This window comes from Salmo salar, chromosome ssa09 (assembly GCF_905237065.1).
Source record: "Salmo salar chromosome ssa09, Ssal_v3.1, whole genome shotgun sequence".
NCBI lineage: Eukaryota > Metazoa > Chordata > Actinopteri > Salmoniformes > Salmonidae > Salmo > Salmo salar.
Window position 1 is genome coordinate 26,411,936 of NC_059450.1, and position 17,419 is coordinate 26,429,354.

Sequence of the window (17,419 nt, forward strand, 5' to 3'; positions counted from 1 at the left end):
GTTTGCACTCAACAGACCTGAAATTTGCTCAGTGCCGAAAAATAGAGGGAACATTGGTGGAGAAGAGTCACCACTACCATCAGTGTCTGTGTTACATGCGGCCTGGCCTGAACGGGCATGTGGTACAGAGGAAGGGGAAAAGACCAGGACTGCGAGGCTGATCCAGTAATGCAGAGGGAATTTTAAATAAAAATGTGCATCTCAGTCAGTGGGATGTGGGTAGTAGTTTGAGTCCACTCCTATGTTTTTGGCTCTGTTAGGTTAGCTGCAGTGTTGCCTCCATTTAGTAGGAGCATTGTGTACAAGAGCAAGCCTCTGGCCATTGATGTAATATTAATCCATGCCGTGAGCAGACAGGAGGAAATAAACATGGGAAGTTAAAGGGACATAACATAAAGAGGAGACTAGGGGAAAACCGCTTTGGGTCTTCAAATAACTAAAAAAAAAGTTTTTCTTAACTGGGATTTTATTTCTTCCTGAGAACATTTACCTGTCTTTCTTGAGATCCTTTCTACAGGCCCAGAATTACAGGTGTGGATCTCTAGTTAGAATTCGGTCCTTACAGTTTAGTGATCACTTCAAGGCAGGGAGGGAGGGAGGAAGGTTGCGGTTTAGAAGTCTCCATACAGAGTGACCGCTCCATGTACAGTATCATACATCTGAACCCCAACACTGTTATTGTTCATAGAGATGATTTTTGTGGTTGGGTGCGACGGATAGCAAGACTGCTAGGATGACAAGATGGCTGAGTTTACACAAATAACGTTGTGGAGGGGGCAGCAGGCAGCAGCTACCCCCTGTGAGTGGGTGTCTGTGTGGTGTAATTACAGATGAGGCGCAGTGGAGAGCCAGCCAGCACAGCAAAACAGATTCCATTACAGCATCCCCACATCATGCTCTTACAGACAGAGGACAATGCCACTTCAAAGTCCACAAAACAGAGACTTCAGACTTCGAGTGTCTTCAAGGGGCGGCAGGCAGCCTTGTGGTTAGAGCGTTGGGCCTGTAACCCAAAGGTTGCTAGATCGAATCCCCGAGCTGACAAGGCAAATAAGAATTTGTTCTTAACTGACTTGCCTAGTTAAAGGTAAAAAAACAAAAAACAAAACAAAAGGGGGCATAATCTCTACATGACACTCAAAAGAAGATGTGAGTACTCCGTGGTCTAGTCCACTAACATAACAACGTAACTGACAGGAGTGTCCCAAAATGGACACATCAATCCATTGGTTTGCCTGCATTCTACATCTAACTTTAATTGAAGATCTACCCCTTTACCTGGCATTCAGTATTCTATATTAAACAAGAATATAAACTATAAACGCAACATGCAACAATTTAAAATATTTTATTGAGTTACAGTTCATATAAGGAATCAGTCAATTTAAATAAATCTATGGATTTCACATGACTGGGAATACAGATATGCATTTGTTGGTCACAGATACCTTAAAAAAAAGGTAGGGGCGTGGTCTGCAATATATACGTGGTCTGCGGTTGCGAGGCCGGTTGGACATACTGCCAAATTCTCTAAAACGGCTTATGGTAGAGAAATTAACATTTACATTTTCTGGGAACAGCTCTGGTGGACATTCCTGCAGTTGTCGTGCCAATTGCACGCTCCCTCAACTTGAGACATCCTAGTCATTGTGTTGTGTGACAAAACTGCGCATTGTAGAGTGGCCTTTTATTGTCCCCAGCACAAGGTGCACCTGTGTAATTATTATGCTGTTTAATCAGCTTCTTGATATGCCACACCTGTCAGGTGGCTGGATTATCTTGGCAAAGGAGAAATTCTCACAGGGATGTAAACAAATGTGTGCACAACATTTGAGGGAAATAAGCTTTTTGTGCGTATGGAACATCTCTGGGATATTTTATTTCCTCTCATGAAACATGGGACTGACACTTTACATGTTGCGTTCATATTTTTGTTTAGTGTATTTTGTGTGAATTTGAAAGATCTCTAATCAATAATAGTGCCATGATAGACTTTCAATTAGTCTTTTCACAAATTACCTTTCTGTGAACACCTGTTAATACCATCACATGGCTGACTGTGATGGATGAAACCACTCAGTGCATTAGGAACAATATGCTGTTCTCTCTTCAACAGAAACGAGCATATTGTCCAAAAATTACATTTTAACGAGCACTTCAAAGTGTTAAGTGCTGAATCCCAGCCCCTTTGATGCAAGCCTTTGCTTCAGTGACCTCCGACTTTCCAGCACAGGTCTCGCACTTCATTGGCTGACAGATCAGACTGCCACGCCACACACTGCCTCTGAGACAGCTCATTACACAAATAATGACTGTCGCACCATCTCAGCTGCAGCGCATTGTCTTGTTATATCAGCCCAACATCGACACATTTGTGACCAGTCAGTGCTAGAACATTGGGTACTAACTGGTGTGCATGGATGTTAGATATGATACAGTATGTCCTCGACAGAATAAGGTCAAGTTGTGCTCCCATCATTGTGATGGCACTGAAATATCTTTGTTAATTTGCAGAATCCATTTGTAATGCCATGGAATTTGGGTCTGGGATTTGGCGTTTCCAATATGGTAATTTATTGACAATTATTCCTGTTTATTATATCCTCCTTTTGTATAGCCTTTTCATGGGTCTCCCACCAATTCGGCGCCTTTATGATTTCACATAATTAAACAATTCTGTCATAAAATGTTTTCCCATCCCATGAGGTCATTTTTGTTTTACTATAGTAAGTGTCTATTAAAGGCCCAGTGCAGTCAAAAATGGGATTTTCCTGTGTTATATTTATTTCCACAATATGAGGTTGAGATAATACTGTGACATTGTGAAAATTATGATAATGCCCTTTTAGTGTAAGAGCTGTTTGAAAAGACAGCCTGAAATTTCAACCTGTTTTAGTGGGATGGAGTTTTGGCCTTCCCTGTGGCAATTATACTGAACAAGAATATAAATGCAACATGTAAAGTGCCATGTTTCATAAGCTGAAATAAAAGATCACAGAAATGTTCCATACGCACAAAAATATTATTGCTCTCAATTTTTGTGCACATCCCTGTTAGTGCCAAGATAATCGATCCACCTGACAGGTGTTGCATATCAAGAAGCTGTTTAAACAGCATGATCATTAATTACATAGGTGCACCTTGTGCTAGGGTCAATAAAAGGCCACTCTAAAATGTGCAGTTTTGTGACAACACAATGCCACAGATGTTTCAAATTTTGAGGGAACGTGCAATTGTAACGCTGACTGCAGAAATGTCCACCAGAGCAGTTGCCAGAAAATTGAATGTTTTAGAGAATTTGGCATTACGTCCAACCGGACTAAAAACCGCAGATCACGTGTAACCACGCCAGCCCAGGACCTCCACATCCGGCTTCTTCACCTGCGGGGATCATCTGAGACCAGACACGCAGACAGCTGATGAAACTGAGGAGTATTTCTGTCTGTAATAAAGCCCCTTTGTGGATAAAAACTCACTCTGTGTAAACTATTGGTCACTAAATCCGTCTAGAATGACCACGTAAAAACGGTAGACTGGTATGCCCTCACCCGTCTGAGTGGTCGGCTATGAATGCCCTCACCTGCTACATACTGAAACTGATTGGTTCGGTTCTGTCCTCTATAGTGCTGTGTGGTTAGAACATGATGTTGAGGCCCATACTGAACACTTGGTCACCACCACATGCACACACACACGCAGACACAGCTGTTTCCATTTGAAGATGTTTATATGATTTTGGTCATCTGAATGACTTGGAATCTTCAAATGGAAACAGCTGTGTGTGTGTGTTGTGGTCAACGGAGTGTCTGCCTCAACTAGCAGGGGATTAATCAGTCAAATGTATTTATGAAGCCCTTTTTACATCAGCCGATGTCACAAAGTGCTATACAGAAACCCAGGCTAAAACCCCAAACAGCAAGCAATGCAGATGTAGATGCATGGATCCCCATTGGGAGGAGAGGACGACTCCGCAACCAGAACAGGCCCCATGGCAGCGGCTGGCTGTGGCTCCACGACTGGAGCAAGAGTCTCCTTAACTGTGGCTGGTCGAGGAGCTGGCTGAGGAGGGTGCAGACCTTGGTTTCATGGACTGTGCACTCTGGAGTTGTCTTCATCTGCTTGGGAGCTAGGCCGGTTCCGACGCTCCCGTGCCTCTGGCCGGGGGGGCCAAGAGGGACATCGGTCGGGACAGCAGCTGGAGGCGCTCCCGACGATCTTGCAAATACCACCATGGAGGTGGAGAACACTCAGGCCGGGAGGGCCTGGAGTAGTGTCTCTCAGGGGAGTAGCCGGGCCAACTCGGGGAGGACCGGCAGTGATAGCGCTCCCATGGCGGTGATGATGGCTCTAATCGGGGAGGCCTAGAGCGTTGGTGGTCAGGAGAGTAGTGGCGGTGCTGGTGCTCCCGCGGCGGTGACTCAGGCCAGGAGAGCCTAGAGTATGCCCTCCTGCTGCAGGTACTTGTATTCTCTCTTCAGCTCCCAAATGGTGAGGGTGTGGTCACTCCCTGACCACTGAGGAGGCCTGTAGCAGGGCTGGTAGTCTCATAGATGAGAGAGGTGTGTAGGGCCTCGCAACTCATCTTCCTTAGAAACATGGGTCTTCTCCCTCCGGATGACGATAACACTCTGACCTGAATGGGCGGGTACAGTGTCCAGATGCGCATTTCCAAGCTCTCTGATTCGTTGGGAATGGCAGAGCTATGATGGGTGAGGGATAACTTACAGTTGAAGTCGGAAGTTTACGTACACTTAGATTGGAGTCATTAAAACTCGTTTTTCAACCACTCCACGAATTTCTTGTTAACAAACTATAGTTTTGGCAAGTCGGTTAGGACATCTACTTTGTGCATGACACAAGTCATTTTTCCAACAATTGTTTACAGACAGATTATTTCACTTATAATTCACTGTATCACAATTCCAGTGGGTCAGAAGTTTACAAACACTAAGTTGACTGTGCCTTTAAACAGTTTGGAAAATTCCAGAAAATGATGTCATGGCTTTAGAAGCTTCTGATAGGCTAATTGACATCATTTGAGTCAATTGGAGGTGTACCTGTGAGTGTATTTCAAGGCCTACCTTCAAACTCAGTGCCTCTTTGCTTGACATCATGGGAAAATGAAAAGAAATCAGCCAAGACCTCAGAAAAAAAATCGTAGACCTCCACAAGTCTGGTTCATCCTTGGGAGCAATTCCCAAATGCACGAAGGTACCACATTCATCTGTACAAACAATAGCACGCAAGTATAAACACCATGGGACCACGCAGCCGTCATACCGCTCAGGAAGGAGACGCTTTCTGTCTCCTAGAGATGAATGTACTTTGGTGCGAAAAGTGCAAATCAATCCCAGAACAGCAAAGGACCTTGTGAAGATGCTGGAGGAAATAGGTACAAAAGTATCTATATCCACAGTAAAACGAGTCCTATATCGACATAACCTGAAAGGCCGCTCAGCAAGGAAGAAGCCACTGCTCCAAAACTGCCATAAAAAAGCCAGACTATGGTTTGCAACTGCACACTTCCCAAAATAGATGGCATCATGAGGTAGGAAAATGATGTGGATATATTGAAGTAACATCTCAAGACATTAGTCAGGAAGTTAAAGCTTGGTCGCAAATGGGTCTTCCAAATGGACAATGACTCCAAGCATACTTCCAAAGTTGTCAAAATGTCTTAAGGACATCAAAGTCAAGGTATTGGAGTGGCCATCACAAAGCCCTGACCTCAACCCTATAGAAAATGTGTGGGCAGAACTGAAAAAGTGTGTGCGAGCAAGGAAGCCTACAAATGTGACTCAGTTACACCAGCTCTGTCAGGAGGAATGGGCCAAAATTCACCCAACTTATTGTGGGAAGCTTGTGGAAGGCTACCTGAAACGTTTGACCCAAGTTAAACTTTTTAAAGGCAATGCTAACAAAAGCTGAAATAAATCATTCTCTCTACTATTATTCTGACATTTCACATTCTTAAAATAAAGTGGTGATCCTAACTGATCTAAGACAGGGAATTTTTACTAGTATTAAATGTCAGGAATTGTGAAACTGAGTTTAAATGTATTAGGCTAAGGTGTATGTACATTTCTGACTTCAACTTTAGGTAGCCCGAGCAGCCAAACTAACGGGACTTAAGGGAAACTGAAGGGACTGTGACGGGAAGTTGGGTAACGAGGAGAGGAGCAGGACGGACTTTTTTACACTCTGATTGGCCAGGCTCTGCAATGGGTGGGTCTGGCTCCAAAGTGGGTGGGCTGATGCCCACCCATGGCTGCGCCCCTGTCCAGTCATATGAAATCCATAGATTAGAGACTAATGAATTTATTTCAATTGACTGATTTCCTTACATGAACTGTAACTCAGTAAAATCTTAATTGTTTCATGTTTCATTTATATTTGTGTTCAGTTTAGTTAATAGACCAATAAGCAAGAGAGTTCCAAACCTCTCTGCCAATAACAGCAAATTCTAGATTTTTCCCTCCCGACTCAGACCACTCCAGACAGTTCTAGCAAAATTCTTGCTTGAGAAATTGTCCTTTGCTAAGAATAATTTGTATCATTTTAATTTAACATTTTAAAAGGTACTTAATTGTTACATAGAAATGATTTGATATTGAGAACAGCTGATGGACCTACAATGTACAATGTAATATTGTTGTTTGGTGGTATTATACATTTTGTATTGTAAATATGTAGTGATGTTTTATGTGTGATGTAAGTGCCTTAATGTGTTTGGACTCCAGGAAGAGTAGCTTCTGCCTTGGCAGCGGCTAATGGGGATCACTAATAAATACAAATAAAGTAGCAGGGTTGACCAAAACAGGGTTGACGATTTCATCTTAAATCAACCATAAATCCTCGTGACAGGGGGAATGGAAGCTTGTTGTATGCAACAGGGAAGGGCAATTGAATGCAAGCCTCACAAAACAAATGCAATTGTTAAAACATTTCTAGCCTGCCTGTCTATGGGTTGACAGGGTTGATGTATAATGCTAGACCCTCTGTTTTCTACCACAACACCAGATAAGAGTAGAACCAGCTCTCCTGCTTTACATTATTATTTGACTGTTTCTTTTGAAAAAAATATTTTAAAAGTAATAGTTTCACCATATTCAGTTCCGTCCACGTAACAGGGTTGACCTTAAAATTAGGGACATATGTAAATGACCCACTAATCACATTAAATAATTAGTATTCTTCAGAAATGACTGTCAAAGCAACAAAATACCTAGCACTTTACAATGACGGTAAAAACTTGGAGAAATGTTGGGATTAAGTGGGTTAAAGTCTTCCTAGAAGTTGTAGAGGGTGCACAGAGGGACTTGGCAAATTGTTAAATTTTGGCACTTTAGCAAGTCTTTATTCATATAAAAAAATAAGATTAATTGAATACTGCATTTAATCATTTAAAAGGGTAGAATAGCAGCTACCTTTGTCTACATAAAATCTTAGAAAGCCTCTAATCCTCACACATGCATTTATCCCCTTACAAAACTGGATTTGTGTTTTTGGATGCTGACATTTGGATCAAATGCAGTGGTGTAAAATACTTAAGTAAAACTACTTTAAAGTACTCCTTAAGTTGTTTTTGGGGTATCTGTACTTTACTATTTACATTTTTGCCAACTTTTACTACATTCCTGAAGAAAATAATGTACTTTTTACTCCATACATTTTTCCTGACACCCAAAAGTACTCCTTAGATTTTGACAGGAAAATGGTTCAATTCACACACTTATCAAGAAAACAACCCTACTGCCTCTGATCTGGCAGACTCATTAAACACAAATGCTTTGTTTGTAAATTATGTGTGAGTGTTTAGAGTGTGCTTTTGATACTTAAGTATATTTAAACCAAACACTTTTACTGAAGTAGTATTTTACTGGGTGACACTTTCTTGTCATTTTCTATTAAGGTATTACTTTTACTCAAGTATGACAATTGAGAACTTTTTCCACCACTGATAAAATGGGATGATGTTGGATTTAAGGCGTTTTAAGTGTGAGAAATACGATTTACTTAAATTATTATCTGGGAATCTGACTTGGACCTACAGTAGTGGGCCCATGAGCTATTTATTTACCGCCACCCTCTGTTGTAAATGCAATTCCATTTGAAAACACAGGAGGGAGACATATACCATAGTAATGTTACTTTTTATGTTCAAGTTGCAAGTGGAGCTAAAAAGGGTTGTCGATTGATTGAAATGTGTATTAAAGGACGGGGTTAATAAATCACTTTGATCGATGTTTTCATTGTCATTGAACACATTGTTTATAAAGTCTTCTATCACACATGTTTAGGTAAGCTATGTAATCTCATGGAATGTAAGTGAACACTAGAATTCACTTTGTGCAGGTGAAAATGAAACTGGATCCATTTTCTCCATGGTTTACTATTCGTTCGTGGCCCACTCTGCGAAGGTACTGCACATCTTCAGAGAGCGCTAATTGCAGCTACCTGTTGAAATGCAGAGAATATCTGCCTGTAGGCCAGCTCACGTGAAATAGCCTGCAAGGCTATCAAGCCTCATATGGGGATTCGCAAATTAGCCACAAATAATGTAGCTAATATACCTTTCGATTCATTGCATTTTCGCGCAATTTGGGTTATTGTTTATCTCTGTTGTCATCATGCACAAGGCCCACGGCCACACAAAACACATCCACAGCTGTGCGGAAATGACACAGCAGGCGCGCGCCCAATCACGTCACGCGAGACAGCACAGAGAAGAAAAAAAAAGAGGAGAAACACGAACAACAGTTATCCGTGTGTGAAATTCCCACGACATTCTCGGCAAATATGTTAACCCAACCTTCAATTACTGCAAAGGACTCCATGAAATCGTAAAGGTGAGCTCGAACATCTGCGTTTTTGAGACAATTCCACGAAGACGAGTGGGAAAAACTCGTCCGAGGATATACACTGCCTCGTCACTAAAGAAGAATCCCTAAAAACAATGATTAGCTAGCTTTAATGCGAAGTAGAAATATCAATTTGCTGTGTTTTCAAATAAATCTCATTGCATTTTTAATTGCCACGAAAGACTGAAGTTGACAGCGTGAAAAGTATGACACAGCTGTGTGTGTAGTCCAAAGAGTATCTATTATATTGGCAAGATAGCCGAGTGACCGCTCTAACAATGGAAAAACATGTCCTTAATGATTGAAGGCAAGGGAGATCAGGTGGGTCCATTCTAGCCAGTGTGAGAGCAGATATGCGTGTGAACGTCAGGCACAACTAAGTGCGTTTTCTCAAAGTTGTCGAATGCCACGTGCATCCACTTATATCATTGTATTTGTAACAGCCTAAACATTATATTCGATTAAATAAGCCTCACGTTATTGAACACTCAAAGACCGACGTACAAAAAGGGGCTTATCTCACGTGGACAGATCTTGGGCGGAGTACATCCTCTCGTTTCGCCTCTTCCTCTCTCTGTGTACTCATGTTTTGGTTCATGGGCTTCTAGTGGAAGAATGAGGAAGTGGATGGGACAGAAACAGAAGTAAAAGGGGGCGAGTGAGAAGTCATAAAGCCTCTAGTTACAGACGTTGAGTCCTCTCTTGCATCACTACGAGAACACAACTCACCCACTGTTAACAGTTAAACAGCAGAGCACAAGTGTATTATATTTATTTGTAAAATGAATGTAGCTTGAATGTAATTCAGTATTTTCGATTAGTAAACATGCGCCCAAGCAGCTGATCAGGGTTCAGTATGACATCATGTAGGCCTAATTGCCCATGAACATGTTCAAGCAGGTGAAGTAGACAAAGTGAACAAGGGCCTGTTTGATTACGACAATAATAACATCATAGGCTTTACTTTCTATGGAACAACACTCACAGTTATGTTGTTGAATATAGAATGGGACTTTTAATCATTTTGAAATATCTTATGAAAGATTAAGCCTAACAATATAGCACACTTTGGACAATGGAATGTGTCTTTAGTCAAGGTTACTTAACTGTGCAGTGACATTTTAATTCTTAAACGAATAAAGATGTTACAGGTTTGATTTATTTTTATTCAATTTTTTCACTATAGGACATGAATTCCTCTGACCATGGGGAAAACTCGGATGGAGAAAAGCTTGAGAGAGGTAAGTCTATAAAATGTATTGACACTGTTATAATGCAACTATCCACTGAAATGGTTTGGATTGATCAACACCTAAATTGGGAAAATCAAATTAACTTGTAAATAACATAACATTGATTTTAAATGTTTTCTGCAGAGAGAGAACCCATTCAAGACATCAAGTTGGAGACGGATGACTGTGCTATTAGTGAGACAACTGATGGACCACGAAGATGGTCTCTTGGAACTAGTGAGGCCACCAGCAAACGTACTGTTATGGACATGGGCTGTGACGCTCACAATTCTGAATTGGACCAGTCTACCAGCAGCAAGAGAGTCAGGGTCTCTAGTGAGGTAAATTAATGAAATGGCATAATCTATACCTCATGCCTAACTGAACTTGCTAAATAGGCCTGTCTATGTGATGACATTTGTCCATCTATTTATTTAGCATGCTTATTCTAGTTCTTATATGACTTAGAAAATACATCTGCGATAAGAAATGGATCATGTTTTTGTTGTCTCTGTGTAGGCTGGGCGACGCTTACTGAGGAGATTGTCTGAAGAATCCACGAGGCCTCAACCCCTTTGCCTGACATCTGCTGACCAGGAGAAGACTATAGCCTCTTACAGGAAGCCTCTCTACAGCATCTCTCACAGAATCACAGAGAAGAAGCTCACATCAAGCCTTGACCAGCATGCTCAGCATGAGGGAGGAGTGCGGCTAAGCTACAGCAGCCTCTTATCTCCTCAACTGGTCAATACAGGGGAGCACAGCCGAAGTGAACCCCTCTCTGCCCTGGGGGCAGCAGGGTCCATGTCTTCAACAGACTCTAATCTATACTCCCTCATTGAGAAGATGTTTTTCATCCTCAATACGCTCAACTCAAGCATGACCCAACTGCACAGCAAGGTTGATCTACTTTCCCTAGAGGTCACTCGCATCAAGAAACAGATCAAACCCTCTGAGCTGGCGACTGAGTTCCATCCTCCGCCAGAATACCTGTTGACAAGTGAGGAACTGAGTCAGCTGATGGAACAGACATCAAATGCTGGTGAGTTGGGTTGTCGATTGCTGGTACACCTCTTCCCAGAACTTCTTAAAGCCAAGGAGTGCACTCGTGGTTGCATCGCCAACAAAAGAACGTTGGATTCCTTACATCTGCAGCTAATCCGCAACTATGTGGAGGTGTGTTATCCTCTGGTTAAGAACAACAACATTTGGCAGGATGAATGCCTATTACAGATGAATGACTTCTTTAACCGCTTCTGGGCCCAGAAGGATATGGAGAGTGGGCAACAGTCATGTGGGAAACAGATTATTACAAGCTTTGGTTTCAAAGCTGAGCAGAACCAGCCCTGCCATTTTATAAATGAGGAGGGACAAGAAGTGTACCTTGACTTAGATTCCAATGGTGACCACACCAACAACAACAACAAAGTAGTGCCAGACCTTGTGTTTGACACTCAGGAGGTCCGAGAGGATCTTGATGAGCTTTCTGCCCCTGAAGACTTTATGTTTCTTGTAAACCGACTTTTCCCTGAGGTTTTTGAGGAGGGGAGATTTCCAGAAGGTAGTGTGGGAAAGATGATCCTGGACTCTGACAGGATAGAAATTATCCGTAAATACATGGCAGCAAATTTTCCTGATGTCCCAGAAGATAGTTGGCTGCAGGTGTGTGTGCAGCGCATAGAAGACGCAATAGAGGGTTCTCACAGTAACGGCAATGGCAGCGATCCTGAGAACATGAACGATGAAAGCTATGACTCCACAAGCCTCCCTGACGATGTCTCTATCGTCAAGATCAGTGACTTGTGTGACTACGAGAGATCAGGTCGTAGGTCAAAAAAGTCCTTGCTTGTGCCAGTCGATTTTGAACAACTTGAGATGCCCCTACCAGATTTCAGTGTGCCTCAAGAGTATTTGCTCTCCAGGGAGCAGCTGAGGAACAACTATGACTGTAGCTTGTCAATTGGGAACTTTGCCTCTCGCCTGTTGGTACTTATGTTCCCTGAGCTCTTCACCTATGACAACGCACGGAAGCATTACAACTGTAGTGGCTCTCTCGGGAAGAAACAGCTTGATCCTGTGCGCGTTGACCTTATTCGCCACTACGTACAGCTCCTATATCCACGGGCCAAGAATGACAGAGTGTGGACCCTGGAATTTGTGGGTAAACTGGACGAGCGGTGCAGGCGACGAGACACGGAACAACGGCGGTCGTACCAGCAGCAACGTAAAGTCTATGCTCCTGAGTTGGAGCAAGAGCCTGTGGACTTTGTGGCTGCTTGCCAAGTGAACCAGCTCAACACAGAGCGCTTGAAGGACTTCGAGATTCCTCCACTACCGCCTGAAAAAAGTAGCAAAGACTTCTGCAAGATCCCCCTGGAGAAATTGACGGTGTCAATCCCGGACTTCCCAGTGCCTTCGGTCTACTGGCTCTCTGACGCTGAAGTGCGAGAGATTGTCCAGCAGAGCCTTTCTGTTGGAAACTTTTCTGCCCGTCTACTGGTCCGCCTCTTCCCTGAGCTCTTCACTCAGGAGAACCTGCGACTTCAGTATAACCACTCGGGTGCCTGCAATAAGAAGCAGCTGGATCCTGTGCGTCTCAGGCTCATCCGCCACTACGTAGAGGCCGTGTACCCAGTTGAGAAGATGGAGGAGGTCTGGCATTACGAATGCGTGCCAAGCATAGATGAGCGATGCCGGCGGCCCAACCGTAAGAAGTGTGACATACTGAAGAAGGCCAAGAGATCAAATACTGTGTCCTAGTCAAAGCTGAAAGCAACACTTAATTTTTTAATTCTAAATATTTACACAAGTACATAAGCTGAATAGCATAGTGAAGCCTTTGCACACGGTCCTGTGTAGGATAAGGCCAACTCTTAAAGGCTTTTCATTAGTACTTAATGGATGTATTTGTAATATTGAACTACAGCATTAGTCGTTTTTCATAGACGATATCATGATGATAGACTGTTTCCATGTACAAAAACAATACTGTAATAGCTAATCTAACTTACCCTGTAGATAAGCTGTTGTAGCCTTAAAAACAATAACATGTATATATTACAAAGACAGTAGATCAGTCAAATATGGATAGAAATTGTGATATTATTTTGTTCCATTGCACATGTTGTAGCAGTATGGCACCACTGGTCTTTTATAAAATGTTATGTTATACCTTCTTATAGAAGTTTGTACTATAAATCTGTATTAAACTATAGCAACAGGTCATGTTAACCCATTTGTAATAAAATCTGTCGAATTTAGCATTTCACTTTATTAGCATTTAGCTAATTAAATACTTATCCCACACATTTTCTTTGCATCTGATTCAAGCCATGACTATCCATTACTTAATTATGTAGAATGACTTGGAGAAATTAAGTCTGTTATTAACATCTGTTCATTCAAAATAGTGTCAAGGCCATTTCAAACCAGATAAGCCATTGATGACACGTACATTTGAAGTCGGAAGTTTACATACACTTAGGTTGGAGTCATTAAAACTCGTCATGTGAAAATCAAAAGAAATCACCCAAGACCTCAGGAAAAAAAATCTGAAAAAGTCTGGTTCATCCTTGGGAACAATTTCCAAATGCATGAAGGTACCACATTCATCTGTACAAACAATAGCACGCAGCCGTCATACCGTTTAGGAAGGAGACACGTTCTGTCTCCTAGAGATAAACATACTTTGGTGTGAAAACTGCAAATCAATCCCAGAACAACAGCAAAGGACCTTGTGAAGATGCTGGAGGAAACAGGTACAAAAGTATCTATATCCACAGTAAAACGAGTCCTATATCGACATAACCTGAAAGGCCGCTCAGCAAGGAAGAAGCTACTGCTCCAAAACCGCCATAAAAAAAGCCATACTACGGTTTGCAACTGCACATGGGAACAAAGATCGTACTTTTTGTAGAAATGTCCTCTGGTCTGATGAAACAAAAATAGAACTGTTTGGCCATAATGACCATCGTTATGTTTGGCGGAAAAGGGGATGCTTGCAAGCCGAAGAACACCATCCCAACCGTGAAGCACGGGGGTGGCAGCATCATGTTGTGGGGGTGCTTTGCTGCAGGAGGGACTGGTGCACTTCACAAAATAGATGGTGTCATGAGGAAGGAAAATTATGTGGATATATTGATGCAACATCTCAAGACAGCAGTCAGGAAGTTAAGCCATTTTGCCACAACTGTGGAAGTATGCTTTTGGTCATTGTCCATTTGGAAGACCCATTTGCAACCAAGCTTTACGGACAACAAAGTCAAGGTATTGGAGGGGCCATCACAAAGCCCTGACCCCAATCCTATAGAAAATGTGTAGGCAGAACTGAAAAAGTGTGTGCGAGCAAGGCCTACAAACCTGACTCAGTTACACCAGCTCTGTCAGGAGGAATGGGCCAAAATCCACCCAACTTATTGTGGGAAGCTTGTGGAAGGCTACCCGAAACATTTGACCCAAGTTAAACAATTTTAAAGGCAATGCTACCAAGTACTAATTGAGTGTATGTAAACTTCTGATCCACTGTCAGGAATTTTGAAAAACTGAGTTTAAATGTATTTGGCTAAGGTGATTGTAAACTTCCAACTTCAACTGTACCAAGAGGACTACTGTAAAAACTGAACCATTCACTTTGATGTAACATCATGCAAAATGTAGATATTACAATTCCTTTGTCAATGGCGATAAGTATAGTTAGTATTGTCCGCTGAAAACTCATTGTTTTAAGGCATCCTGCTTTGGAAGTTCCAAGTTTTTCCAGCACCTCAGAACAACGTTGTACTGGTCTCCATCCTTGGATTTGCCCAATTCCTTCTTAATGATGACTCTCAAAAGTGTGACAGTGTCTGTTTCTTTCTCTGACAATACCAGGTCCAAGGTGTCTACAACTTTAACCTGAAGAGAGAACCAAAGCTCAGTACAGTGAAGGAAACTTAAGACTTGTGCCAGAGCAGGGTGGGGTGTTGATTGGACTGCTCTATTGCTTCAGTGCACAGGGGATGGGTTTGGGTCCTTACAGTCTTATAAGATGTTGGAAGGTTGGCAGAAATATGTCTATTATATAAGTCATTACTAGGCACAAAAGTAACTCCCCAATTTACTTTTCTTGATGAGTTTCTGTCCATTTAGCCAAAGCTTGTTGCCATATAATGCATCCTCCACTTTGCAGAAATAAAGACAAAAAAAATCAGTTAGCCACTGCAGGTAGGCCTAGAGCCTTTTAAATAGTAGGGCAATTCCATTCCATATCAATCAATTCATTTGACCTCATCTCTTCATTCACCCGTGAGAGAAATTGTATAAATGTGATTTCTGGACCTGAATGACCAAGCTTTAAGGAGAGGTGCTCAAAGTCAACCCATATGGATCCCCTCAAATTGTTGCAGATATTGATGCCAAATACTAATGATACCATTACCCATTTTTTTTCTCCTTGAGTGCATCCAGTTGAAAATCTAAAGGCATAACTCTGTAACCACTCACTTGTGTGCTATATCTAGGCCAACTTTCATGATAACATAATGAAAGGACTGCACATATTTCTCCATGTCTTTGTAGTCTTTGGGTACACTGGAGTCATCCTCAGGTTCATCCTCATAGTCACTGTGCTCAGGATCCATTTCATCATCTTCCTCCTCATCCTGTACAGACTTGGCGCCTCCTTTTTGCTGCTTTTGAACCTCACTTGATGAAGACCTGACCAGGTCTTAGCTGAACTCCAGCGTGTAGGGAGCTTGTGTGTCCCAATGGTCATGGAGAAACCACACAGCTGGCGAGTGTGTAGTGTCCAGTAAGGTCCGTGTTTAGGGTTCAGCAGCTTTAGCCTTAGCAAGTGTCTCAGGGCAAGTGCCTGTACAAACAATCCTTGCATGCTGTAGCTCCTTGAAAAAGTAGACATTTACAACACAATAAAGTTACAAAGGGCAGTCGATTGTGATTTTCTGGTAGAACAAGCCTTTAGGAAATCAAGAACTATGTACATGTAATGTCATAGATGTTGTTGACAGTTATGTTGGTGGTCCACTCTATGGTAATGCTAAAGGTATGCTCACATTACAGTGGGGCTGTGGCCATGAGAGCACGTTAACAGGCTAATGAATGGCCCCACCCAGCAGTCTGTCGACCAATCGTGTTGTCATGCTGCGTCACGCTGTTGCTGAATCAATAGTCACCAAAGATTATGGATATACTGACAAGATACATGTCTCTCCGCCCTAGAAATAGGTGTCATTGTCCACAAAGCGTCATGACTGGCTGTCTAGCTCACCCCTATCCTTTTTTTTTTTTTTAGATTGGTGGATACATCTCATTATTGTAATCCTTTTTGAATATTCTATGAGGGTTGTTGACGGCAACCACCTGTATTCAATGGGGAGAGGGTGAGGCTATCCTCCTATCATGAATATCCATAGGCATATCGAGACAACTCCAATAGTGTTTTTTCTCAAAGTTGCCGACATTTCACATATCCTACTTATATCAGAACACTCCAGACAACTTAAGCATTACGAAACATATATTCGATAATATAAACCTCACGTAGCAAATAAGCCATTCATTTTTGTTGTTGACCAAATTCGATACACATTGACCTCAATACAAAAACTTGGTGGGCAAAACAACGAAAAAACGCCACCTGCTGGAGGGAGACAGATTTCCCGCTGAGTTGGGCCTCGCTCTTCATCAGCCATCACGCAATCCCTTCTCAAAGTCAGGGTATGGGTCGAGAACCTGCCTATTTTCCTCGAAAGTACGTGATGTGTCTATTTCAAAGCTATACGATATTACAGTGAACAAGTTAATTATCTCACATATCTGAAGATATTCTTGTTCACGAAATCATTCTAATGTCGGTTTTTGAGCTAGCACTCAATTGTCTCCCATTTACTCCATAAAAGAGAGCTTTCCTTGTCCATAATAGCCCAGCCCAGAATGCACCGTGCCCATTGACCACGCATGGGCAACATTGACAATGGGCGTTTTCAATGGAGTTTGCCAATTTCCTCAAAAGTATCTGACTTGACCCGTGTGAAGCCTGCAACAGTCAAATAACTTCCGCGTCAAGTTTGATGAACCTTCAAATTAAAAGTCTGACCTGTAAACGGTGAAAATGAATGTGAGCGCAAAAAATATGGAAAATGTGCACCATTATCATCATATCTTACCAATAATCAAGCACATACATTTCTAAGAGACATCATAGAGGAAAATACAATCCACACAAGCAAGAGTATGTTGCTTTTTAATGGAAGGACAGTGTAGCCTAGTACAGGTGTATTTACACCTCATGAAAACCACACAAATAAATCACAGGCATATGGGCGACAT

General features: G+C 42.1%; 1 protein-coding gene and 1 long non-coding RNA gene across 2 annotated transcripts; one reads left to right on the top strand and one right to left on the bottom strand.

Annotated features, from left to right (window-relative positions):
• Positions 1–8,695: 8,695 nt before the first annotated feature.
• Positions 8,696–13,401, top strand: LOC106611127 (BEN domain-containing protein 3). The gene is made up of 4 exons (XM_014211003.2): positions 8,696–8,849; positions 10,048–10,102; positions 10,238–10,434; positions 10,613–13,401. The coding sequence occupies exons 2-4, from the start codon at positions 10,051–10,053 to the stop codon at positions 12,851–12,853; spliced, it is 2,490 nt and encodes an 829-aa protein (XP_014066478.1). The 5' UTR covers positions 8,696–8,849; positions 10,048–10,050; the 3' UTR covers positions 12,854–13,401.
• Positions 13,402–15,187: 1,786 nt separating this feature from the next.
• On the bottom strand, positions 15,188–17,057 carry LOC123744614 (uncharacterized). The gene is made up of 2 exons (XR_006770983.1): positions 16,728–17,057; positions 15,188–15,972 (listed from the first exon to the last, which is right to left on the bottom strand). It is a non-coding gene; the product is annotated as an uncharacterized lncRNA (long non-coding RNA).
• Positions 17,058–17,419: the final 362 nt, after the last annotated feature.